At 37.3% G+C, this 27369-nt stretch overlaps 1 protein-coding gene across 2 annotated transcripts; it reads right to left on the bottom strand.

The window, feature by feature from the left end:
- Nucleotides 1-804: 804 nt before the first annotated feature.
- On the bottom strand, nt 805-18134 carry LOC132257018 (transcriptional activator cubitus interruptus). Of its 2 annotated transcripts, XR_009468232.1 has the most exons (9): nt 17813-18134; nt 9337-9533; nt 6268-6860; nt 4766-4999; nt 4506-4670; nt 3883-4437; nt 2122-2499; nt 1620-2060; nt 805-822 (listed from the first exon to the last, which is right to left on the bottom strand). XR_009468232.1 is itself a non-coding variant. In XM_059753686.1 (8 exons), exons 1-8 carry the CDS (start codon nt 18022-18024, stop codon nt 1692-1694), a joined length of 2703 nt encoding a protein of 900 aa, XP_059609669.1. In that variant the 5' UTR covers nt 18025-18134; the 3' UTR covers nt 1253-1691. The 2 variants fall into 2 exon arrangements, 1 of the variants encoding a protein (XP_059609669.1); XM_059753686.1 differs by lacking the exon at nt 805-822 and having other exon boundaries at nt 1253-2060.
- Nucleotides 18135-27369: the final 9235 nt, after the last annotated feature.

Genomic DNA, 27369 nt, shown 5'->3' with positions numbered 1-27369 from the left:
TGTCGCTCTTAGGCCAATACGAGGATATCTTCTCCTCCATCAAGTCCTTCTACACGCTTCGCGAGGACTTCCAGCCCACGTGTCTGTTCACGCGCTGTCACACGGGCAAGAAGAAGAATATCTACTTCAGCTCCGAGTCCATTCGTGACATCGTGTAGCTGAGCGGCGATCGCGTGAAGATCATCAACACGGGCGTGAAGGTGTTCGTGCGCTGCGATAACAAGAACATGTCGTGCGCCTTCAGGCTCGCCCAGGAGGGTCTGCCCAGTGTGAATGAGTTCGTGGGCAGCGACCGGAGGGTGCGGCTGGAGAGGAGTGATCTCGTGACGCTACTGCACAACACGGACCCCACGAAGCCGCCCAAGGTGGAGGAATTGACGGCGGCGAGCCAGGAGAGAATCGCCGGCGTGACGCCGGGCAGTTGCGTGCTGGAGTATCGCGAGCCGAAGCTACAGATCACGCTCGTGGGCTGGCGAGACACCACGAGCCTGCGCGCGTACGTCGACCAGAGCGAAACGGTGCACATGTTGCGACTCCTGCGCGCGGATTTGTCGCAATACGAGGTGAACAAGTTCCGGAAGCCCGTCGAGGAGGAGGAAGTGAAGGAGGAGGTGCAAAAAGAGGAAGAAGTGGAGCCAAAAGACGCCCTGCAGAGCCAGGAAGAGATTGTTTGATGCCTTTATAGTTTAAAGGCCATTTATCAATTTCTAATTTTGGTTTGTTGGCCCGGGTCCTCTTTGCCCCGTGTCACTGAGAAGCCAGGACCCAAAAAATCGCGGGTCGCTGAAGGTGGACCGGGGGAGTCCTCTTTGCCCCGTGTCGCTGTGAGACCAACACCAAAAAAATTTTATTATATGTTTGATATTTGTGTTTTGGTTTGCACAAAATCGATTTGGCGAGCTGACCGTATGTGTTTTCTAGATTCACAGTAGAGTACATAACATAAAATTTAAATACCAAACAACTTATACTGGAATTTCGAGAAGACTGAATTTATAATCACCAGAAATACATAAATTTGTGTATTTTATTTGCTAATCAAAGCATATGTAAACTATTAAATGTTCTCTTAAAACAAAGACTACAATAAAAATATTGTTTAAAATTATGCCTTATTTAGAAAACTTACGGCCAAGTATGGCTAGATAATTTATTTCTAATGCTGAAAACACTGCATTTGCAATTTGTAATTTATCATTTATTCATCTATTTCTTTACCACGCGTATCGTGTATTTTCCTTCCTACTCGCACGGTGGCTGTCTCGACATGTAAGAGTCGGCCGCTGACATAGTAGGAAAGAAAATACACGATACGCGTGGTGAAGAAAGAGATGAATAGATGACAAATTACAAATGCTGTGTTTTCACCATACGGATCAACAATAAATGCAAAGACACTATGTCAATTTCAACGTGGATTACATGGTTTAAGTAAATCAAAATTTGGTCACTACTCCAGTTCAGGGCCACATCCCTGATTGACCCAATTTTTGGACCAAATGATAGCTGATGATGTCACAAACATTTTGAACATTTAAACAGTCTTAATACTCATGGATTTTAATAAAAATTGTGATGGTCATTAGAGCAGTATAACGTGATGTGATGTATGTACCTACATTTGCACTGCGTGTGTCCTTGGCACTCTTATGTTTACGGTGGGGGTGATATGGCTAAATGGCACTCTCTTTTCATAGATGGATTAGTTGCAAGAAGCGATTTTCTTCCAACAGATTACTAAGGCTACTGCTCATGTCATTTACGATCATATTGGATGATGAAGGGTGGGTAGAAGACGTTACTGCGGCGTCCGTTTCAGTCCAGTTCTGGCAACTCTGCACATACTCCAGAGTGCGTTGATACACCTCTTGCCGCATGCCATGGCGGCTCTTTACATCTATCTGCGACTGACTTATATCACAGCACTGGATTTCTGTTGCCTTTGTTTCTACAGTGTCCACAGACATATTAAGGGATGCAATCTCGCTAAATTGTGGTAGGTAGTCACAGCTCGTTACCAAAGGTGCTGATATGACTTCTTCTTGCTGTATCGCTTGCACCTGTAATTATATTGACAGTATTGTAACCATTTCTGAACCATATTTTAAATGAACTTTTTACCTGATTAAGATACTGCAGCATTTCATCAGGAATAACAAGCTTTGCTTCAACCATCTCTCCCTCGGCCACCTCATCTAACATAACTTCTTCATTTGGATGGTGTAAGTGAGATTCACCCTCAAAGCGCTGTAAGTGTGCTGTCAGGAGGTGTGATGAGGGCACTGGTGGAAAGCTTTGGCCCCCTGTGGTTGTTGTACTCATTTGACTGGATCGGCGGGAGCTGCCTGGTGAGATAGGATCGTACAGTGATTGGGCGGCAATCCCTCTCGACGACACATGTGATATTTGACTACTCCGTCGGCTTATATCAGCACTGCGCATTGATCCATAGTAACTGCTGGCAACGCTGGTTGCGCTGTCCTTGCGTATTGGCTTGAGCTAGGAACAAAATAAAAGTTGTTAAAAATCTATAAAGTTTTTTGTTATACCCCCGCCCTCATTAAAATTCATAAAGATAAGATCTCATGATTTTCTCATATTTCATTTCTGATCAAGTCAGAAGGCCATATTTGAAAATCGACAATGTACCGGTGGCATTCGGCGTGTGAAAATCAAGCGGACTGATGGCTGACGGTCTCATGTGCCAAAAGACCGTATTATAAATATTCGTTCCATTTGTCTCACGACAAGTTGCGATAATCGCGTCGACATTTGCACTTGAGAGTTACCGATTATTACACGATCATCCTTTGTCGAGTAAACAAGAAAATGAAACGACATTTAATAGACCAGTGTTCAATGTCGAACAGAGTTTCTCATAAATTATTTTTTATCATACTTAAGTTCAATTGTATTCTGCATATTTTGGTAGATAAGTAGCAACAATGTAGCAAGCATGTGCCGCTACATTTTTGCACTTGGCGCATTGTACTTTTGCATTGCAAAATTTAGCATATCAAATTTCTCTCGCCGCGTGAGAATGCACTCTGGAATTGGTTTTTGCTAATTAAGCGTATTTGGCCAAGTCCAGAGTACAATCCACACGCAACATGCATTATTAGAAACGTAGAAATAAATTCAGTTCATCTCAAACAGCCGCTTGTGAGCACTCAATTTGCCCCCCCCCCCCCTCATATACAGTCCACTCAGTACTATTTATTTGACCAAAGTGCGCTATCGAGACAGGAAACTGCGTCAAAAATTGTGCTTTTGCGCATATATTTTCACATGGCGACTTTAATTAATTATATTTTGAAGAAATTAATACTGACAAATAATGAATCATTACAATTAATAATGAAAAATCTATTCAGTGGCTGGGGGGCCGAAGCAAAGGGCATTCAAAATGAGACCATTTTACTGTATCTATCAGCCGGGTATTATTATTTAAAGATGTGAAACATGGGACGGCCTTGTTGTTTAACTTCACTCGCTTTTATTCAATATCTACGTTTCGGAGGTGCTTTGCCTCCTTCTTCAGATATAGAGAAAATTATGGGTGAGTTTGCCCGTTGGGATTTCACAACTAGTCACACTCCACCACTCTTGCCTTCATTTTCTCCACATTTCAATCCCAACAACCAAACTCACCCATAATTTTCTCTATATCTGAAGAACGAGGCAAATCTCCTCCGAAACGTAGATATTGAATAAAAGCGAGTGAAGTTAAACAACAAGGCCGTCTCATGTTTCACATCTTTGAGATCATTTTGTCCACGCTGGTCTTCAATATTTTATGGATATTTAATGTGAATTTGGGAGACTGTGAGCCAACTATAATAAATATAAGAACATGACATGTTCACTTGTGATTTTACTCACCTCTACGCCAGGCTCCATTTTAAGATTAGTAATGCGACGATTGAGTTCACCAATAGCAGCATTTGCTTCGGGAATATTAGATAACAGAGTGGGTTTTGTGGCTAGTCGTGGACTTCTGAACCGACCACGAACTACACTAGTACCCCCAAGCCCGACCATAGCACGCAATACTACTGGTAAATCAGCTGCCTCTACATCATCATCTTCATAAGGCCAAGCTGGCTCCCCATCTGTTACCAGGCCTTCATAATCCTCTAACAACATGTTAGTGGTTGGTGATGTGGCTTGTAAAGTAGGTGAAGTTGCTTCAGACTCTGATTTGATGCTAGGGCTGCTGATACAATTGGTCTTCCCTGATGTTAGCTCATCACTACGCGGTGATGAATCTACGCAGTTACCTCCATCCTCGTTACTACCATGTGGATGATTATCGGTACCTTTGTGTTTCTTTGTGGCATAAAACTCAGCTCCATGTACGGTTTTAACATGTTTTCGCAGTGAACTTGGGTCTGTATAACGCTTAGTACATCCTGGCGCTTTGCATATATATGGTTTCTGTAAAAGCGATAATATAAGTCATTGAGCAATATGATAACGAAACTTTATGTTCAATCTATTTTTACCTCATTACTATGAGTGCGATTCTGATGTTTGGCACGATCTGATGCATTACTAAATGCTTTACTGCAGCCTGGATACTCACACATGTAAGGTTTTTCACCAGTATGAGAGCGCAAGTGAGTTTTGAGATTTTCCAATCGCGAGTAGGCCTTACAGCAGCCTTCAAACTGTAAAATAATAATTATGAAATATATTACAAGTACTTGCCGTCACAGGATTATGTTATGTATGTAATAAGTAACAGAGTGAAATGTACACTCACAGTGCACTTGTGAGGCTTTTCGCCTGTGTGTCTCCTCATATGAACCACCAACATATATTGTGCTTTGAAAGGCTTTTCGTCTCGTGTACATTCGTCCCACTGGCACACGAAAGACTTTTTATTTGCATGGATATGGTCGTTATTGATGTGCTTGACTAATTCATTTTGAGTTGCGAACTCTAGAGCGCATTCTCTCCAATGACAATTGGTTTCCACGAAATCACCTGGTTCGTCCTGAAATAAATGTGTATAATTTAAAACGTAATCCCAGATACATTACATAAAATTATTAATTTAACGCCAAATAATCTCTTAATATGTGTTCACTGGCAATCAGATCTTTGAATATTTGGTTTTTCTTCTTTTATATCTAAGAAATTAGGCATATCTTTAAAAAATGTTGATAAGTACACGCTTTCATATTATTCGCCTACTACATTGGAAAATGAGGCAACAGAAGAGAATGACATATACGTGAGAAGAAATTTCGTGAAGCACATTTTACGTGAAAAATTTTGCAGCGCGTAAAATATCCACCACTAACACTTGGTGGAGTTGTAATACGTGAAACATGGCAGGCAACATGTCCTTTGCTATAAATTTTATCTATTTGCGCAAAAGATCAGGAAATTGTCATTTGGATACCATGTGTAATTGATTGAATAGTCTCAGTGTATGAAGTCGACATTGAAGTGAACATTTGTCCGCAATTCATTAATTCCAGAATGCAATTTAACTGAAAAGTGCATTTCAACATTGTCACGCGACATATCAAATCATTCCCACAGTAGGGCAGTGTTGAGATAACCAATTTCTTTTTATTTTCCTTCAGGGGAAAAACCATGAGTTTTCATGCTTAATTTAAGAAAATGTGTGAAGATCAATAGACAAGGGTTGTGTGATTGATGTGATTTTGTCAACCGATTTTTATGGAAAAATCCTGAAGTTCAACCACTATTTTTGTGTGACAATACCGCTTCATTTTTATCTAGTAGTTATGATGTAAATTCCAGATCCTAGAATTCTGCTTTGAGCAACTTTTTTAATCCAGTTGAAGTATTATTGTATATGTAGCATAGACATGTGCGACAAAATTTTTTACAGTTATTAATTAGTTTGCCACTCAGTTAATACATCGTATTGAGCAAAATATCTACACATTACTGTATATAAATATTGTGTTCATTATTTTGACTTGTGATTAGCTAGTCCATTTCTATTCATCGAGTAAGACAGTTAATTTATAACAACTAACAAACAAGTGATCTCTCACATAAAATTTGCCGCTTATAATCGCACTATATTTCGGAAATAAAACATATGCATATTATTTACATTCATTTTTTAATCTTCTGCTTGTATTTTTCGACCAATTGCTGTAAGTCAAGTCGTAAGTGGATGTGTTATGAAATCCAAAATTTTAATAGATTAAGCTGTACTTATATAATTTTTTATCTTCAATATGTGAAAATTTCTATGTAATATTTCTTTGTCATGCATACTTTATGGTCTGTTGTATCCGCTGCTTGTTGCTCAAGAGGTAGTTCACGTTTTAAAGCCATTGATCGTCTCCTTATCGTTGCTGATGCACTGTCCGCCTCTACTTGTGCAACCTGACTACTACTACTAGGCTGATCATTTTGGCGTGATGTAGGTGTTGGTTCTTCCGTGCGAAGCCACGTAGTTGTTTGTGGAAATATGGAAAATGTAGAGCCACTTGCATTACGTAATAAGTGCGCCTGTAATTGCTGTAGATGTGGGGTCATATGCATTCCAAGGGCCGGACTTAGTGTACCCGCTGAAAGATGACCGTAGCTTCCAGCGGCTGAGGATGCTCTTGAACCACCCACAAGCGTGGCTGCCAGTGAGTTCGGCGAGAAGCGGATCATGCTATTAATGTCAAAGGTGTCGGAGTAAGGTGACGATGAAAGTGGCCTTTTGCGACTCACTGAAGTTCTCAGGCTACCTGGCCGTGGTGTACTAAGTCGTGAGCCATCAATGCTAAAGTGAAAATCAGCACTAGCGAGTGAATTAGCAACGTGCAAATCAGACAAAGGCGCCCGGCCAGCCAGGAAGTCTCCACTCAGATTTAGTCCTGCAAAGTTAGGACAGATACGGAATATTAGTTTTATTTCTATTAGTTGAATGTTTTACTCTTTTTAAAAATAATGCTTAGAGTGATTTTTTTTTAATTATTGTATGATTTTATAAACTCAAATATATGTATACAAAACGTGTTTCAATCTTAATTCCATTTCTAAATACCAAAATTTACTAAGGTAATGAATAGTAATTATTTTCATAGGTTGATAATGAAAAATTGGTTGCATTCAAGTAGTCATGCGTGTATATTTAGGTTCGCAAAATGGAGTTTATCTCTTCAGACATTTTTTTACTTTTATAAATCTGTTATGTCAAATAACGCATTTAAGTGTCGTTAACTGCAGTTTTTGTGGAAATCAGGCAAATTGTTGAATAAAAATTATTCAAGCGTCAGCTTGTGTGTTAAGCACAGTTTTCGCATTCCACACGCTTTCGTGACAAATTTATTACGCAATATGCCGTGAACGTATTCTATTATTCACTGGGAACAATTTCATAGTCATTTTCGATCTGTTTTTCCCGCGATTCACAAAAAAAGTGAGAAACGTTACCTCCAAATTTTCTCCGCGCACGTCCGACATTTTATAGCAAGCTATTTCATCTCCCGAATTTAAATTTTTACATTTGTAGCTCAAAAAATGAGAACATAATCGACTTTCAGGCGCATGGCAAGGAGATTTATTCACTGTAGGCAGAGAATTTCGATTAAATGAGTGTTGAAATGCTTGAGGGTAATTTCAGCATAATTCTCTTCCAGGTCTCAGTGATCAGGTTCAACGCTAATAAACTCCCTCAGATACACTTATCGGGCATACGAAATCTCACCTTTGCCTTATTTCCCTCATTCTAGCTAAGATGTATTCAATAACTTTTATTTGCCACATCTTCATCCCGGCGCTTCTGAGTTAATATACTAGAATTCTAACGATTACCACAAGAAACTGTATCAGGGCTTTCTAAAGATTATCTGTCATATATCAATTCTACGCTTACAACAGTTTATACTTATAAGCGACTATTAAATATATTCTGAGCTTCTTTTCCTCCTCTGTGCTCCCGCGCTGTGCATGTGCCTTCTTCTTGTCTGTTTAGTTTCTTTCCTTTTCTTCTCCCTGCATCGTCTTGTTGTGTTTTAATCTGCTCTTGCGTTGTGATTTTACTGATTTTTTGTCGATGTCCTCTTTGCTCTGCATTTCTTCTCTTTTTACATGCGTTCTTCCTTCCCTGCAACTGCTGTCGTACCTGTTTGGATGTTTCCCTTTTTTTCTTCTGCTCTGGCCCCTTTTTGACCTTTTCCTGGCTTTTTCCCTTTTCTATGTGCCTCTTTCCTTTGCTTTACTTTGTCTCTTCCTTTTTTCTTCTAGTCGTAACCCATTAGCGGCACCTCAAACTCACCAGAGCTTACGCCGCCTCTTATTCCTCGACGTCCTTACCTTCTTTATCCCCCCGCCGATGACCCGAAGCTTTCTCACACATAGCGGAACTGGGATAAGCATTAAGTTAAGAATTTGTTACTATCGGATAATGATGTGGGAGTTTCTGCCGTTTATCCCGCTGAGACTGTAATGAATGTCGGCGGCAGCTGCCGCTCGAGGTCCTATCGGTGACGGGACCGAATTGTACAGAACTCGAGTGTATTTGGAGTAAAATGAAATTCTATTCTATTCTATATTCCAATGTTTATTGAAATTTCGTTTGGACACCCAAATATTGCAGATTTCTAGTAACTGATTCTACAAAGGTGCAAATGATTAATATATGAATGGCCATTAGAACCTTTTCGTATTCTTCTCTGATAGTTTTGCAATCCAATACGGAAAAAAATTATTAATAGAAGAGAGTGTGATGTAAAAGAGGATTAAAACAACGAAGAAAATTTGTGCCACTTTTTGACAACAAAAATATGGTAACCCGTTCGAGAACTTTTGGCTGAAAATTTCACCGTTTAAAGATAAGAGAAAAGTCAATGTCTGCTAAGTCGCTAGGGTGTATTATGTGCTTTACACACATTTATACTTTCATACTCCGAGAGAATGCTTTAGCACTTTGTGGCCACAATCAGTATTTTCAAGATTTATTGTCATAATTGTATACTCTGTTAATTAAAGAATATATATGAATCCACGCACGCTCAATCACAACTGTGATTTCTTCGTGACTAAAATATAATAAAAAGCTACTAATATTTGAAGAAAGTATAAGAGTGTTTCTTTAAATGATCATTCAAAGACATAGGGAATCTTTATACCATCAAAGTGTTGTTTCGTTCATGATATTACGTGACTTACGGTCAAGCCTCGTTCATAATTTGTACGAACCTAGCTGTGTCTATAAATCGCATAAGTATTTTTTCGATTTAGCTTATATGTGTACAGCGTATAAGGAACATTTTTAACAACAATCCAAGTATATAAAGTTTTGTACTAGTTTAATAGTTCTAGTTGTATAAGTATATATAAAGTACTTACCGTGCAATGATGACGTTGGGCTGGCATGTTGCAGGCTGTACAGATGTTCCATATATCCAGGTGCAATCCGATAGGCGGGATGAAAGTCCATTGGTGGCGTGGATGTTGTTTCAACATCATCTTGCATCGTAGGAACTTCGGTACGTCGAGCTGTATTTAACCTTTGAAAATCGGCATAGTTGCTAGAGTTGGGAAATCTATAAAGATACAGTTAATTTGGTCGTTAGTCATTGGTAAATAAACATTTTGCGTCACTCTTCACGACGCGTCAAATAAAGGTACTGTGGGTGGGGATGGCGTGCGACCGTACATCGGATGCCGAGAGCACCCGAGTGACGTTCACACAAGAAAATATACACAAAACAGGCTACGTAATAATTGCTTCATTTCAAGTCTCACGAAGACGGGAAAGAACAGAAGAAGATAATTGAGAGATGAACCGGACAAGTTTAATTTTACAATGCAAGATCAATGGAAGGCCTTATGGGCGCAAGCCTAAGGCCGTAAAGCATTAAAAAAGATCAATGGAAAAAACTTCATACATGATTAAAATAGTTAAATAGGGAAAGTTTTTACATGAATAAAACAGGCACATAAATTTATTATAGTACTATGCGTTTTTAATACTATACATTTTGAAAGTTTAGCTTACATCAAGATGGCGGTCTTTCATTATTTTGTTGAAATGCAATAAAAAAATTAAATATTTTTATATGAATGTTTTGCAAATACATTTAAAAAGTGAGGGTTGCCCTGTTCCACCCACTTTCGCTATAATTTCTTAACAGCATGCGCTTAGCACAAAGAAAAACCGGTTGATTGAGATCGTGAGGAAGAGTGAAGCATTCTGAGAAAGCGACTTATGCGATCGATAATTGAAATGTTAAATCGATAATTTATTCGTCGAAATCGAAGCCCGTCGAGAATTTTCTAAGAATCTAATTTTTTCTCTGTCGTGCTCTCGCGCCTACTCGATTGGAATTTAAAGAAACAGGTCATTGCCACCATTTCACTATACATCCGTTCTTATTCACTTTTTAGTTCAGATGTAATAATATTTTCTGATTTACATTATAGCTACAACCTGTTGCACAAAAAAAAATCTTGCAAAATCATTTAACATGGTATTAGAGAGGCAAAATATAACAAAAAATGGAAAACATTTTTTTTGTGTTCTGCCAGTGTGTTACTCATACGGGCCTCTAGCGTATATACAGTAAAATATACTGACTGTTTTCAATATATTGTGAAAACAGCATTACAACAGCATTAAAATATGCTGTAACATTGTCAAATTCAACTACCAACCCATCCTCCGTCATTTTGAAAACCTAATAATCACATTTTCATTGTTAACTCAGGCCCTATGGCATGCATCGACCTCAATATTTAATATGTTGTGCATAGCTGGCACTATGAACTTTCTAATGAACTCTTTTTTAATTTTTCCGAACTATGAATATTAGAGGTAAAATTTCATTGTGTTCATATAGGAATAAGCTTCTACTTTGATTGTTTCATGGGCTTAAACGAATGAATATTCACAACTATTATCATTTTTTAACCATTTTCTTTCATGATACTGTAAGGAAATGCTCTTTATTGTAATTCAAACACAATATTTTGCGTTTCTCTCAAATTAATCTAAAGGAACTTTCAGAAATTTTCGGCGATTCTCAAAAAATGTAAGTTGATCGAAATCTGTCAGCTAACAACTGAAATATAGCCCTATAAATGTATGAATTTGAATCTTCCAAATCTCCGGTCCTAAAACATCAAGCGCCATAAGTGGGATATCATTGGAAAAGTCTTGGCTTCAGATACATTTATATTAAGACTCAGAAAATACAACCACTATGTGAAAGGTGTTCTGGCCAAAGTAATACACACCTTTAAGGTTTCAGAAGTAGTTTATAGTTCTCCTCAGTTCGAAAATGGTTTTTTCGACTTTAGCGACTCTAGCAATGGTTCTACCAAGTTTTTTTGTGGGAGATGGCATTTTACGCGACCTTTCCAATGAATACAAAATCATTCCGATCGGTTAATTAGAAGCGAAAATATAGCCATTTTATTTTTAAAATTTGAACTCTAATATCTATGGTTCAGTAGGTTCTAGGTAATTAAGTAACAGTTCGTTGGAGAGGTCTTGAGGTCAGCTATAACATACCAGAATTTGAGCCCGATTCATGTCATAGGGGCTGAACAATTGAGGAAAGTTGGGGGTGTAAAAAATGGCGGACGGAGGGGTGAGGTGTTGGATTTGACAAAAAAATCTTCATTAACAGTGCATACTTTTGACCTTTGCCGCAAATCGCATTTAGATATCTCTTACCGCTTAGGTCCCACAAGTCCCTTTGTCGCGACGGACGGACGGAACGACAAACGGACACGAAAATCAAAAAAGTGTCCCTTCCCATTTTCGTCATATTTTCACATTTTACCGTTACCTGAGTCCATTAGAGTTGTTTTTGCGAGGTTCGATTTTTTGCGCGATTACAGATATTAGCTGTGATGTATATCCCAGCAAATAATTTACTTAAAACAAACAGAGTTACTCTATCGTCCCTAAGACAACATTAAATAATCGTACGAATTGCCATACTCAATTGAGTCATTTTCATTTCACTTCTCCTATGGCTCTCTTCCCGTATGCTGCTGTTCATTTTTGTATACATACATACATACTTATTCTCGTGAATTCTTCATTTTCTTCGGAATCTGTCCTGCCCGTGCTCGTCTACCCTCAAGCAGATTTAAAGAGGAAAGATCAACGAAGAAGACGAAAGGAATAAAATATCTTGTGTAAATGGTCAGAGTTGATTTTGAGTACACGATTCGAATTTTAATATTATTTCTCTCGCTTGCCTTGTTCTTCTGCGTTCTCTTTTCCACATCCAACTACTTTACAGAGAATCGCTGGAAACGCGCTTAATAATGAAGAAATTATCTCATTCTTCTCAGCTACAGAATGTTAGCAAAGATGATATAGAAGAAAAGAGAGAGAAAAGAAATTTCAGGTAGACATTATCATTATCTTTTTCTCTCGCCTCTGCACGTCCCTTTTCATAACTGAATTGATGATCTCCGAAAAGGCACAGAAATTCTTTGGTGGAGAGCTTACAACTAAATATCAAGTTCATGGAAGGGTTTATTGCCGTTGTGTTTAAATTAAATGCATCGCAAGAGTAAGAATTCTGATATGGTGAATGGTTTTAAAGTGGTTTTTTATATTAAATTAAATATTTTGCCAGTATGTGACAAGGATGCGGGAAATGAGGCAAAAAGAGAAGTTTCATATTCTGTTTGTGTTTAAAAAGGAAATCGTTATATCCTTTAAATGGTGGCACGGTTTAAAAAAGTACCACGAAATTAGACAAGACAAAAAATATATATCAAAAATTGTATAATTTCGTTTTGACAAAATATTTGAATAGGTCGGGACCATCACTCATAGTGACAGACAAGATTACATTAATGCACTTAAAATACTGAAGGCATGCCCAAAAACTTTAGATCAGAATTGCAACATATACTATAATCAAGCTTGTCATGACTTCTTTTAAATCTTCGTCCCTGACATGTGCACATTTACTAGATGACCAAAGTATGGGGCATCAGTTTAAATCACGGATAAACCATCTACAAAGAAACCTCGTTGTTGTTAATTCCTAAGTATCAGGAGATACTTATTGCATTATCAAGAATTAGAATAAAACTAATTAGTTTTTTATGTTGCTTTCTCAATTTTTTTTTAATCTCTTGCACATATTTCAAAGTACAGTTTTTTCCTTTAACATATCCTATACAGGAAGGCCTGAGATGTAAATACATAATCACAGTGCTCATAAAGTGCTTCGGAGTGTTAAGTATTTATGTTTATGTTTATGTTTATTAATTCGCCCATAAGTATAAAGCTTTTGTGAGCGTTCTTTGCGTCCACCGACGTTTAAGTGTTGATGACCAACCTCCAGAGCAAAACGGTGGAAAAGCTCTTTCATAGCTTGTATAAGCTTACTTCCCCATCTCTTTTACTACCTCATTTTACTAATTTATTCAGGAAGGTTCTAACTTAGGTTACCTTAAGTTTCTTTCAAATTTTCTTTAAAAAATTTAAAAAAAAATCCATTTTATTTTACTCTTTAGCTAACGTTAACAACGCAAGGGTTTGTCAACATGCACATGATTTTTTCCATAAGATTATGAGTATAAATTGCATATTATTGACTAATTTCGTAAAAAAATTATAGTTTCTAAATATAAAAACATTATATTAGATTTTTTCCACTAATAAGCTGGATAAAAGTCTTTGCATATATCGCCTAAATTAATGCGTGTTGAGTAAAATATGAAAAGGAATATCGAAACAGTCTGAACCCAAAACAACAAATAGAGGGTTATGAATACGATGGAGAACAAAAAGAGAGTCAAGCAAGTCTTGAGAGTTGATTGAGTCGTTTGAGATCTTGTGAACGTGGGTACGAAATTGTGAGACGCTTTTGTGCTACAAATATCACTGGACGTGACTTGATGTTTGGAATTCGGCTCTGTACTTTGTGAGTTAAAATGTTGCTGACGCTTCCACCAACACAGGCAACAACGAATGAGACGAAACAAGAAAAGAAACCGTGAAGGCTAGTGAAAGGAGAAGAAAAGTGGGGAAGGGTAGGAGGAATGCTGGGAGAATCATCTTAATTGAGTTATTTATCGCTTCATGAATGCATTTGTTTCTCAACATACTTTTTCACGATCTCGTTTTTCGCTCAGCGGTTTTCTTTCGATGTGTTTTTTTTATTCTTGTAGTTTTTGTTCCACCCAAGTCATGTCCAAATTTCCAGTGCAACTCTGAACAAATAAGGGACAAAACTTCTTCGGAAGCTTCTCACCTTATACATGAACAAACAAATCATTCTATCAATATTTACAATTGCTCGTTCATGTCATAATTTTTCTTAGTACTCATTTGTGTATCATGTGTAGAACGAAAATTTTTAATAATTATAGCAGATACAAAAAGGCTAAATTATTTTATAAAATGTACTAAAGTATATGAAAAATAGATTTTAAATCGGACACAGATGAAATTACAGAAATTTCAAAATATGGTTTTTTCAAATGTTTGAGCAAGTAATTTTTTGTCACGTGTTTGTTGTAATAACAAATGTGTTATTTATTAAGAATCAATTAATTTAAACATTGTAGTTCTTAATGCTCTAATATCGCTGAAACACGACGATGCGAAAAAAGATATATTGTTTTAAATATTGCCACGTCTAATGAAGCTCTTTTCCTCACGAAAGGGAAAATTTAAATCTGTTTGCCATCTGTGGTTGAGATTTTGATTTCGTCTCTCTTTTCGAGCCATTTTATTTTTGGCTCGAAGTGTTGAATAAGATCTCAAATGTGAAAAATGTGTAGAAGTGGACAGAAATGAATTCTATGAAAGAAATTTCTTGGAAAATAATCTGGTAACCTGTCGTTGGGGTACTCTCATACTGAGTTCTTTTATGTATAACATTCTTTCTTTTCTCGTTGCCTTTTTTGTCCTTTTCTCGGGAAAGGGATTTTTTTCAGTTACAGACATATTAACACCCGAACTAAAATCTGCAATTTTTTCGTAAATTTGATACGTAACTTATTGCTACCCTATCTGAAGAAATTCAAACAGGGTGATGCAGAAAAAATATTAGGAGGAAGGGAAGTGCACATACACGTAGAGTCCTTTGCGTTTGGAGAATATCATGGTGACTCGTTGAAGAGCCTCCGAGGAGCACGCGGGGAGACGGGCCCAAAGATCGACTCCTGGCATTAGGCGGAGGCACCTCTATTGGTATCTACTTCATTCGATGGGGCAGGGCAGCCCACCCTCCATCGCATCTCCACTAAGCAGCACCCTACGCCCGCAGTCGGGCTGAAAATACTTGTGCCAAGCCTAATCTGAGCAAAAGGAGACCTGAGCCAGACAGTAATTCCATCAAACGTGCGTATTTGATTTGATAGATTTCATAAGATTAATTTCAGAATAATAAAAATCTATCTAAATCTATCTATCTAAGTAATTGAATTGGTAGATAAATTATTAGTTTTCTGCATATTGAAATGTTTTCTGTCTTTTGCAATATAGCTTTGTGTATTATAATTAGAAATCCTCAGTTAAAATATTGCAATTGTATGTTATAAATTCCCGATAGCAGTAGTAGTATAACAAAACTTTTAGCTTTCAAATTTTGCGGCGGAATATTGTCGTAGCTCTTTCTTGGCAAGCGTTTTTATTCTTTTGTTCTTGCTAATTTATAACGTTATGAGACAAGTAGGTAATGGAAAATAGGAAAGAAGACTGGAATATCTATAACCGGCTCTTTCCTGGAATTTTTGGTTGCAGAACAATTTACTTACTTACGTGGATTTAACATCCCATTGAGGGCCTTAGCCTTCTCCATTAGAGGATATATTCGAGACAAGTTTTTGTTTTACGGTGGCTGATTGTCAGTTTGCCGACCAACCATAAGTGGTTCTAACGTCAACTTTAAGGGCGGCCGTGGTGCAATCGGTAGAGTACCGCACTGAGAATATCACGGTCGTGTGTTCGATCCCCGTCACTTGCAAATGATCGAACACAGCAGATGCGAAAAATATTAACCCTTTCAATGGAAAATATATAAATTCCAGCCCAAAATAAGGTTGCTGTTAAATGTTTCAACTGAAGTAGAAACCTCTGTGGAAGTGTATTTCGCATCTGTCCTTACTTACAGATGGGAACAATACCAGACTGGTGTCGCTTGTAAATAGCGATATCGTCTTCAAATACGCTTAAGGCCAAGATCTGCTAGTCTGTGAATTTGACTGGCTCACTTGAATAGCCTTGCCTCTGAGTGGGAAAAATCAGAGAATAACGGGACAGGGACGATATAAAATAAAATTAAATCAATGAAAGTCACAGGCCAAAGCTGTACCGTCTGAAAGGTAACTAAAGAGAATCTGGATTACTGGTTATCCAGTAATCAGTGGGATTTGAACCAACGACTGTCGCATTAGAAGTCAAGCGTTCTTACAACTGAGCTACAGCCGCCTTCTGAGAAAACGCTGAAAAATGATTATAGTTATGTGATTTTTTGTATGGAGAATATTTAATAGAATATTCATTCCCTTCTTTGCTTTAAACCGTTCCTTGTTGTTCTTATAATATTATTTGTATAAACGTGTTTTTATTCTATAACAGGTAAAATAAATTTTCATATATGGTTTTGGGAGGGTGAGATGGCTTGAATTTCGTACAAGTTCCGTATTACATGGGAGCACTTCAGGGAACATGTCAGATTGCGGACGGTTTGAACCAATAGAACGCAACCACGCAAGACGCGCTATAAGAAAGAGCCGTGAGTTGCGAGAGTCGAAAATGAATCAAATCGGAGTCACGGCAGGAGTTAAAACACCCACATATACTTCTCCACTGCGCTGACGACTCGGATTTTTGCTATAGTCCGACTCTATTATCCAGTTGAAATAGATTTATCAACGCTCAAATTATCAATTGGGAAAATTTATAATATTCTCCAAGCGATGAGTTACAGAACCTATTTTGTACATTTCATATTATCCCAATTTAATTCTTTTATTTCATTTACTGCTGATCTACATATGCTGATCAACATACATCCTACCAAAAATCCCATATTTGTATCAACTTATTTCAGACCTAAGAAGTAAAAAACATACACCGAAATCTCGTACTGAGAAAATAAAAGAGTGAAATAGCAGTAAAGGCTATATTTTCTTAATATTATTTGAATTACATTCTTTAAACTTTCCTTAGTTTGCAAAGATTTAAAATTGACAAAACTAAAAAATTTATTTAAAAAAACCTTTAAACATTTTAGCAAACCTCTAATGTGTCTTATTTAGGCGAAAGTAATTTATAGTTGGTTAACGATGGTGGTGTAGTGACAACTAGAGATAGACTTACTTTGTTGAGAAATGAAATAGTCTTCCCTCTATGTACGCGAGTCTAGTCTTGGGATAACAATATACACCAATAATAAAAGTAATCGGTTTAATTATTGGATTTTTAATAGTTGCGCCAGGATCTACTATAATAATAAAGTTTAGAAAAAAAAATCATTCAACACCCAGACGTCAATGGACGCAAATCTGCTCACAAAAGCGTGTCTTATGAATGACTAAAATTATACATATTGTTATTTTGAAATATTTCTACGTAAATAATTATTTTCGAATTTAAGACTCGTCATTTATTTTTGATCGTTTCCGCACAATATTTTTATTGTGTACATAAGGTCTTGCAAATAAATAAGAAGAATGTGCATAATCGTGTTCATTTGAAGCGTTTAATGTATTGGATGGCTCAAACTTGTAACAATAATGTGCTACAAAATTGTTTACAAATTACAATAAAAATGTTTATCTAATTAAACAGGACATAATAAATGTATCCGTAATCCTTAATATCACAGGAACTTACCCGTGGTGAAATGAAGTTGCAGCAGCTACAGCAGCATCCCAGAGATAAAGGCCGGTTGGGGGTTGCGTTGGTTCAGGGCGAATAGTAACAAAGGCAGACGGAAAGGGTGGTGGTGGTGCTTGGTAAGCGGATGAATGTGGAAGAGGATGCGGGTGGTAAAGATGATGAATTTGCACCTGATCGTGCGGGAAGGAAGTATCCTTCTCCGGCATCACTCCGCGATCGACATGGCAAAGTACATGAAACAGACTTTCGTGTTAGCGAGCACACAACTCGGACGCAACTGGCGTTTGTGATCGCACAGTCAGCGTGGTGGGGATGCGTGAAGGAGACGGTCGTGACAACTCTATTAGTGATCTCTCTCGGGGGTGTGGTTTTATGCCAAATAGAGTAATCTTCGGGCTACAAAAAGAGATGTCCGCTCTGGAATTTAACCTGATTCGATGTTTGTGATGCTGATGGATACAAATACAGTAATTCAGGAAAAACATCTATATAGTACTTAATTAAAAATCTAATTTTTCACATAACACAAAAATATTATTTTTATAGAATTTTCAGTAAAATTCTAGGATCGAATAATGCATGCAAACATTAGGCATTTTCCTCTTCATGAATTGTTATATATATATATATATATATATAGTTGCTCAACAATTCATCATAAGACAAATTATTGGTACTAAAATATAAGGAATAAGTTTAATGAAGTACCAAAAAGATTCAAAAACGATTAGGGCTCAAAGTAATTGTAATATATATATTTCAATCCATTCATTTATTTCACAAAGCGGTATTTATATTGTAGGATATAATAGTTTTGCGATAAATGGAGAGCCGTCAGGGAGTATCACAGCCAGGGTTCCGAGTGGAGCACATATCGGCAGGATGGGGGGGGGGGGGCATTATTATTATTATTGACTTGCAGTAAACTATTAAGGAGTACATTTTTGAATTCAGCAAGGTATTAAAAACAATGAAAAAATAATACAGATAGGAGTAAGAGTAAAGCAGAGTATAAGCATGCACATCAATATGAATGCTATATGAATATATATTCCAGTAAAGATGAAACTATATTATCTCTAAACACCTGTTTGCATAGGAATAAAATTTGTAATAATAAAACAGACCAGTTCTAGAATGATATGAAAAAGAAGTAAAAAATAGAATTTAGTAACATTAGTAGGTACTATTTAACCGTATGCTGGAATTTCTTTGACATTTTCTAAATGCGATGAAGTTGATTGAAAACTAGAGTAAAATGACCAATAAAACGAATGGGTTTAAAAGAAAACATTCCATAAAATTTTAATCAATAACACATAGATTGTATGACTTTTTTCATTTAAGTAAAATTTGATTATTAGGAGTGTAAGTTTAAAATCATGTTATGAGACATTTAGTTTATAGCTAAAATAAAATTAAGAGACTACCTCAACCATCGGATTTAATGTATCTTTAACACTGGAAACGGCGTTTCGGGCACCGTGACTAAATTTTACTCTTAAGCTTCGCTGTACTGCACGTAAAGACTTGTGGTTTGAGATATGTACAGATTTTCAAAAAGCCAAGGAAATAAAGCTAATTTTTCGTCAATAGCACCAAAAAGTTAAAAGGTTCACTTTTTATTTGCAATCGGTCAATAATATTTGTACGTTCAAAACACTTGTCATTTCCCATTTTTGAAGTGCAGGAAAATTCCGTTTAAGGGGCAAAATTCTTCTTATTAGCGTGAAAATAGTGTCTAAAGACTTCAAGTCAAGATGTCAAGAAAAACATTCATTTGAAAATTTATCTGCTAAAACCATTATAAATTGATCATACTGATTTATTCGTTCAAAATAAAGCTTGCTCTAGACCTTTCTAGTGTTAAAAAAGTAAATACTACTTCTATGGACAGCATACGCCAGTGTGTGCTTCTTGCATCTAATTGTATTAGTAGTGTTCGCTACAATAGTTTAAAATCAAGACAAAAACCTTTTAAATTCGTTGTTCAAAGTGATTATTTCTGGATTACGTTGAAATTAGGGCGGTTGTGGATCAGTGGTCAACGAGCTTGGCTCTTGATGCTACAGTCGTGTGATGGAATCAAGTTTTTTCCAAATGTTGGAATACAGCATAGTGCATAAAATGAAGTCTTTCAATGGCAAATTGAGCAGCTCATTTGGTTGCTGTTGAATGTTCCAGTTGAAACATACGCTTCACTGGAATTGTCTTGCGCTGTATCACTATATATAAAGATGGACATTTAGAACCAATTATGGTTGATCGGCAAGGTATGACTTTGTCATCGTGAAACAAAAAATTTGTCTAAATATCTCCCTTAATGGAAAAGGCTTTATCTTGCCATGAGATGTTATGCCCTCCTAAGTAAGTGAGTAATTATACATATGTCGAAATTGACTTAATTCTAGTCTAGTCTATTTTATCTCTCAGTAATATACCTTTGTCGATTTCATCTATGTTTTCCTTCCAATGGAATAGGTTAATGCTCGCAATTCATATTAATCAGTATCGGATGTTAGGACGAACTTAGCAACATTTCAACGTAGTGAGATAAGCACAAAACGTTCACAGAGTAGAGGAAAAATTAATAATTAAAATAATTGAATCATTCTAGGATGAACTTACGATCTGTTTTCTGACTAAGGAACTTATCACACAGGCATATGTTCATTTTGAATTAGATTCGTTTGGAGAATGCAAGAACCATTCCGAATGTTTGAAAGTTAACTTTTTGATTTATTTTTGTCACAGTTTATCCAACCCCCTACCCCTCCGTCCGCCATTTTGAACACCCCCAAAATACATTTTCCTCAATTGTTCAGCCCTTATAGCATGAATCGGACCCAAATTTTGGTATGTTATAGCCGACCTCAAGACCTTTCCAACGAAACGCTACTTCAGGACCTAGAACCTTTCAGATCATAGATATTAGGGTTCCGATTTTGACACTCAAAATGACCATAGCTCCTTTTCTTATAAATTGATTGGAATGATTTTTTATTTATTAGAAAGGTCTCATAAAATGGCATCTCCCACCCTAACATTATTACTTGGTAGAATCATCGCTAATGTCAAAAAAATCATTTTTAAAATTTCGAAATCACATAACTCGAAAACGAAACCATGTATTTTCTTTAAATTATTGTTACGGCTTGTGACTCACCTGTAACAAGGATAATCTCAATCCCAGACTTGTAGTCGAGAGCCTGAGATCCCGAAGATAACTAGGGGTTGAGGAGGATGATGATGAGAGATGGCAGAATGACCTAATAACTATTTATTCAATATTTATTGCTTGATTAATGTAGGTGTTAACTATTCGGTGGCTTTCTCAGAAATGAGAAGTAAATTCCAAGAAGGGATGCTAGATGGGCATTCCCGTTTCGTTTCTTACGCCATCTATGGGCCTCAAACCCAACAATTGTAGTATGTTGTATTTGAGGCCAAGACCTTTGCAAAGAACTGTTATTTTTGGGGCTATATTCTTCAGGATCGGTTGATTCGGAGATGCGGATGATGCAATATGTTAAAGTGGTCGAGTTGGGTGGTGAATTGTATTTTCTGACCAGCTTTTGCCCAAAAAACCCATACATCTGAGGAAGGAGGAAAATATACTCCGAAACGTCATGCTTGGAAAAAATGAGCTTAAGCGAATTGGCCATTTTCCGTACATCGTTGAAAACCAATTCTTGGCCGAAAAATAATCACGGAGATATGGAAGGTTAAATTTCACACTTTTACAGGCCCATATGTCTGCTGTTTATCAACCGATTTTGATAATCTCTTCACTAAAAGATGTGTGTCGACGCCCTGTAGTAAACCGTATACATTAGTAGTCTGTGACGTTATAACGAACGCCGCTATATTGAAAAACCCTAAAAGCCAACAAAGTACATTAAAAGCCAAGTAAAGATAGTTTTTACCTAATTTTCTGACGGAAAATATTGATCGCTGCAGAATATTGCTGAAACTCCGCTAACATCTTCAAAGACGATTCTCAATTATAATCTTTGTCATCTCTAAAACTGCAATGTCAATGTGGAGAAAATAATAGATATATAATTAATAAAAATCCTCAGGAAAATGGCACAAGTGTCCGAATAAATATAGTATCCGGGCATGTGTGTAATTTTATTGAATTCTGTCATCTATACTTCACACTTACTTACCAAAGTCTTGAAAATACGAAGAAATTTTTTTGTTTTCAGTCTAGGAGTACAAAAAAAAAACATTTTTTCTTGTCTATGCAAAATTTAAATCACGTGTGTACACGAACCATAAATCATGGAATAAGAATAATACTATTAAATTTATCTTGATATTCTTTTAGAGCATCGGTGAACATGCGGTCCTTAATGTCCGCATGGTATTCCTAAACCGAATGGCTGTAGTTCAATTCCCAGCGATTGTAAAGTTTTTTCAGTCCTTTGGCTTGCACTTCCCTAACCCTCTCTATCCCTTCCACTCACAAAACTCTCGTCCAGGTTAAAAAAAATCAAATGAATCACAAAGAAAATTATATTCAAATGATCTGTATAATCAAACAGACAAAAAATATAAATCACTTAAGAGATGGAAGGAGACTATTTATCTATATCACGAAGGCGTTCGATTTGGTGCATCATGGCCTCCTGCTAGAGAAGTCAGAGTGCAGAGGATGAGAGCAAAAGTAACCGAGAGCAAAAGAGGTTCCGAAAGGTAGAATTGACTTTCTAGGCCCCTCACCGCCTGGCACTATACCTCATCCGGATCCAAACAACCCTCGTGACTAGGCTCCTTCGTCTCCCAGTAGCTTAGCGCCACGAGCCGCTAGCACAACGTCCTCCCTTCACCACCGACGGACACGCAAATGTACAACATGCGAATGGACTTTTCCATCGTTTTGTCCTGATTTCCCCACGGTCTCGCGCGCCTCACGCGGAAGGGCATTATAAAACAAAACCCTCAGGACATAGAGGGTACGGAAAAAAGTCTCATGCTCAGCTCGAGTAACAAGAAGTCCCCAGAGCCTGGTCGAGCCATCCCTCGTCAAGAGCGAAGCCAGATATTCAGGGAAGCCGGTGATGGAAAGACGATCTAAGAAAATTAGGGCTCGCATTTGCAGGAAGGAGGACAAGCTTCGGCCCACCAGCACATCCCTGTGGGCAGAGATGTGATCGCGGGAACCCAGTCCGCAGACGTACCTGACACAATTGTTGAATGCTACAGTCAGCCGACGGAGTGTGTCACTATCCGCCAGAAAGAAAAGCTCTGCTCCATAGGAAAAAAATGGCATAATTAGCGGTCGCGCGAGAAGCAGCTAAGTGTCGTAGGGCGTGATGTCCCGATAGTGTCTGAGGACGTAAAGAGAATAGTTGAGCTTGCGGCAAAGGGAGGTGGCGTGATCAGACCAGGATAGTGTAAATGTCTAGTGTAAATGTATATATGCTGAAATGAATTTTAAAATTCACATCACAGTTCAGTTTAACCATTGTCTTATTCCCCATATTTTATATTTTATTTTATTTTTATTATCATATATACGCTCGAGTCCTTCACATCCCGGGCTCCCCCCGATGAGGGCCTCGAGCAGCGGCTGCCGCCGACATTCATTACAGCCTCAGCGGAATAAACGGCAGAAACTCCCGCATCATTGACCGAAATAGTACATTAACTTATCCTAAAACTTAAGCTAGCACAGAAATGGACATATATGCAGGCTACGGGATACGGGATATCGGCTGAGGAATTCGGGAGACAAGGGGGTAGAGGGGTAAGAGGCGGTTTAAGCTCGGATGAGCTTGTGGCGCGCCAATGTGTCTAGTTAGGGTAGAGCAAGCTCCGACCGACAGAGAAAAACGGACAATGCACACCATAATCCAGACTCCGGTGAGAAAGGACACTCTAAAACGGATTTTAAACGAACAACAAACAGAAACGAACCAAAACAAGAAAGCAAAAGAATAATAAGAAAGGAAAAGAAAGACAAGAGAAGCAGGGAAAAAAGAGAGAAACATAATGAAGAAGTAACATGGAGGCATCTCACGGTTGGGGAAAAACCATCCACGAAAGACACTCTAGCGGTACGAAGAGCAAAGGCGAGAACCACACGTTACCAAGCAGACACTGGACCGGGCCGTACAGAGAAAGAAACCCACAACGAAACGAAAGGAACCAGCACGACACAGAGAGATCACCGAAAGACACAGCCATGCACTGCGGAGGCGCGAGTCCACTCCTGAATTGAATGAAGCATTGTCCAAAAAATAGTAGATTGTATGGAATTTTTAAATCTTGACTAAACTTAGCTAGAAAAGACTGAACTTGTTCGTCAAGCCGTTTAAAATTAAATTTATTTTAATGTGTTTAAAAGGAAGATGTTAATCAGAAATGAGGCAAGTTACGAACTTACCCAGTTGCCTGCACGACTTCAAAACATTCTTACCTCACAAAAAACCCTATTTAAAGCAGTGGTATTTACCTGCTTTTGTATTCCTTAATAGAAACATATTCTATTAGTTTACTTACATGACAATGCTGCCCGGCACTCTTTAAGTGGTCAATTTACTCAGAACATAAATTTTATTTATTTGAAATATTAATTGAGAAAAAACAATAGATTTAACTTGAATGTATGTCTATTCATCTTAAATTGTCGTTGCTTGTTTATATGAACAACGATATAACGGTACAAAAAAATTCAAATACTTAAATTATTCAATCATCAAATAACATTAAATTTTAGTCAAATTAGAAAGAACATTATGTTTTTATTATTTTAATCTACTGATTGGAGTTTTATTGATCATGATTTCAATTGATAATTATCTCATTAATACTTAATTAAATATGCTGATAGATACACTCGAAATCGGTGGATAATTCAATTCAATCTATTGGCGTTGGCAGGACAAGTTGTTCTTTCGATAGACTAGTCAGTTACAATAAAAAATAATGATAATAGTTAATGTAGAATAGAGTCTATTCAGTTTATTCCAGACCACATTTTGTGGAAAAAATTCATACTTATGAACTTAAAATAAGGCAATCGTCAGGCTCCATCAGTTAGGTTCATATGATGGTTTGATCACAATTTTTAATTCACCCGAGCACGTAACGAGCGCTCGAAGAATTATTAAAATAGGGCGAAAATTTTTTAAAATAATTTTTCCGTTTACTCGGGTGATGTGATATTGTAGAATAGAAGCTGTGGAGGTTGCCGATGATGCATGTTGTGCTTGATGATGTGTAAGATCTTTCAGCCAATGTGTTTCAAATTCTTTCACTTAAATTCTATTATCACGTGAGCAGCCTCAGATATTTTTCTTCCGAAAGTCTCGAATGCCGATTGAAGTCCTTGAGCGGAAACTTCCTGATATACATATAATGTATAGTATAACCTTTTCAGTACGAATTCACGAGGATGAGGAACTATTAATTGAAACCTACATTTGCCGTTCTATAAATGTATAAAAGTGTTTTTTGTTCTATAAAATGTAAAATAAATTATTCATATACGATTTTAGGAGGGTGATGATTTGCATTTCGTACGAGAGAGTCGTAAGTGAGTTACATGAGAATTCAAAAACTATGTTTAAATGGAATCGCGATAGAGAGTCATAAAAACCAGAGTAATTGTGGAGTCTTTATGCTGCAATTTCGGATGCTGTAAGTCTCGTATAAATGTCTTCACTACTCGCTAACAACATAATTTTGTGCTGTCATGTGCCCCTATAACGGACTCTTCAGTGAGACGTGGACTGTAAAATTATCAATTGGGTAGAATTGGTAATTCTGAAAAAAAATAAGTCTTGGAACTGAAATAAAAAAGGTGAAATTTCTCTACGGAAGCCGAATTTTTTTAAGTCCACCACTTTCTATAAGAATTCTGACACGCATGGAGACAATTGGCAGTAAATGTTTTTCATTGTTTACCGAATGTTTATACGAATTAAAAAAGGACGTGATAAGTGAACGCGTAGGTTCGCTTATGGGTGAGCTGGGCGATGCTGCCAACTCGAAATGTGGCAGACTCGATTTGTAGCTAAGCTAAAATGATATTGGATATAAAGAATGAAGATTGGATACAAAGAAGCAATCGCTAGAGATAAAAAAAATAATCGGTAGATTTCAATCGCCACAAAGTAGGCAATTCTTTAGATTCGTGAGCAAAAGCAACATAAGTAGAGGGCGCATATTGTAATCACTTAGACAAAATTTAAACCGCTATATCTCTGGTTCTATGGCATTGACCAAAGAGAATAAGCATATATTAGAAACGTCTCAATCTGGACTATCAAAGTCTCTAAAAACTTTATTCAAAATATTTTGACCTTGGACAAAAAATTTTCGACTTAAAAATTATATAGAGATAGCGGCCGATCAATGTCAAAACTTTGACCGCCCATATCTCCGCTCCTATGATTTCAATCTTCATGAATGAGGGTTCGTTGAAAAGGTCTCAACCTCAGCTATAACATACTAAAATTTAAAGAAAATTAATAGTCTAGTTTTTGAATTATTCGATTTCGAAATTTCGAAAATCGGTTTTTTGACTTTAGCGCATCTAGCGGTTTGAAGTTATGATGTTTAGGTGGGAGATGGAATTCTACGAGATCTAAGTAACGAGCTTTCAATCATTCAAATCGGATTATTCAAACCGGAGTTATAGCCATTTTTAGTTTTGAAAATTTGGACCCTAATATCTAGGGTTCGGAAGCACCTAGGTCCTTAGGTGGCAATTCGTTGGAAAGGTCTTGATTCCAGCTATAACATATTAGAATTTGGCCCCAATCCATGCCATAGGGGCTGAGAAAATGAGTTTAACGTTTTTTGGTTGTATTCAAGATGGCGGAAGGAGGGGTGGGGGGTTGGATTTGACATCACCAAGTTCTAGCAGCAGTAGGACTTTTAACCTTTGGTGAAAATCGCATGTCGATTTCTCTTACCGTTTAGGCGCTACAAGTCCATTTACGAGGGACCGACCGACCGACGGACGGAAACCATAAAAAATGACCCCCATTTTTTTCGTCAGATTTCGTTATAATTAGCCTCCCTGATGTCATTTTAGTCGATTTTGCGACATTTGATTTTTTGCGCGATTACAGATAGAGCCGGGCTATGCCCAGCTCAATTCAATTTGTTTATTGATATTACGACAAGTTGTTTCAAGAGCAAGGAGCAGTGACGAAATTGCGCAGTATAAGTTTCCTTTTCCACTTACGCGATAACGTATTTACAATTCGCTCGATATAATTCTCTCAACAATGAGAGAATAGATGCGTATCATACTGCCCTGTTTGTCGTGATTGTCTTGAAGAAGGCCTCTGATTTCTATTGCGATGCTGACTCTGAAATTGCCATTTGCGAGGCCACTTAAGCCTTAGGGAGTTATTCCTTTATACATTGAATTGTCAGTAAATGATCACAATGTCAACGTACTTATTAGTGTGGATTGCACGCAATTTGTATCGATAAGTAGGAAGAATTTATTCGAACATAACCGTAGTTGATAACTCCCTGAGATTTAAGGACCAACGGGCTGTAAGGCAAGAATACGTTTACTTCTA

The sequence above is a fragment of the Phlebotomus argentipes genome, unplaced genomic scaffold, assembly GCF_947086385.1.
Source record: "Phlebotomus argentipes unplaced genomic scaffold, Phlebotomus argentipes genome assembly contig_75, whole genome shotgun sequence".
In the NCBI taxonomy this organism is placed as follows: Eukaryota; Metazoa; Arthropoda; class Insecta; order Diptera; family Psychodidae; genus Phlebotomus; species Phlebotomus argentipes.
The sequence above is the reverse complement of the archived record's forward strand: the minus strand, read 5'-3'. Positions and strand labels throughout refer to the sequence as shown.

Bases quoted from the DNA above. Each gene is read 5' to 3' on its own strand.
- LOC132257018 (XM_059753686.1), bottom strand. From the start codon at position 18,024: ATGCCGGAGAAGGATACTTCCTTCCCGCACGATCAGGTGCAAATTCAT. The intron at 4,438-4,505 runs GTAAAAATAGAT...TCGCTTTTACAG, and splicing joins ATCGCACTCATAGTAATGAG to AAACCATATATATGCAAAGC. The intron at 2,061-2,121 runs GTAAAAAGTTCA...ATATAATTACAG, and splicing joins TGCTGCAGTATCTTAATCAG to GTGCAAGCGATACAGCAAGA.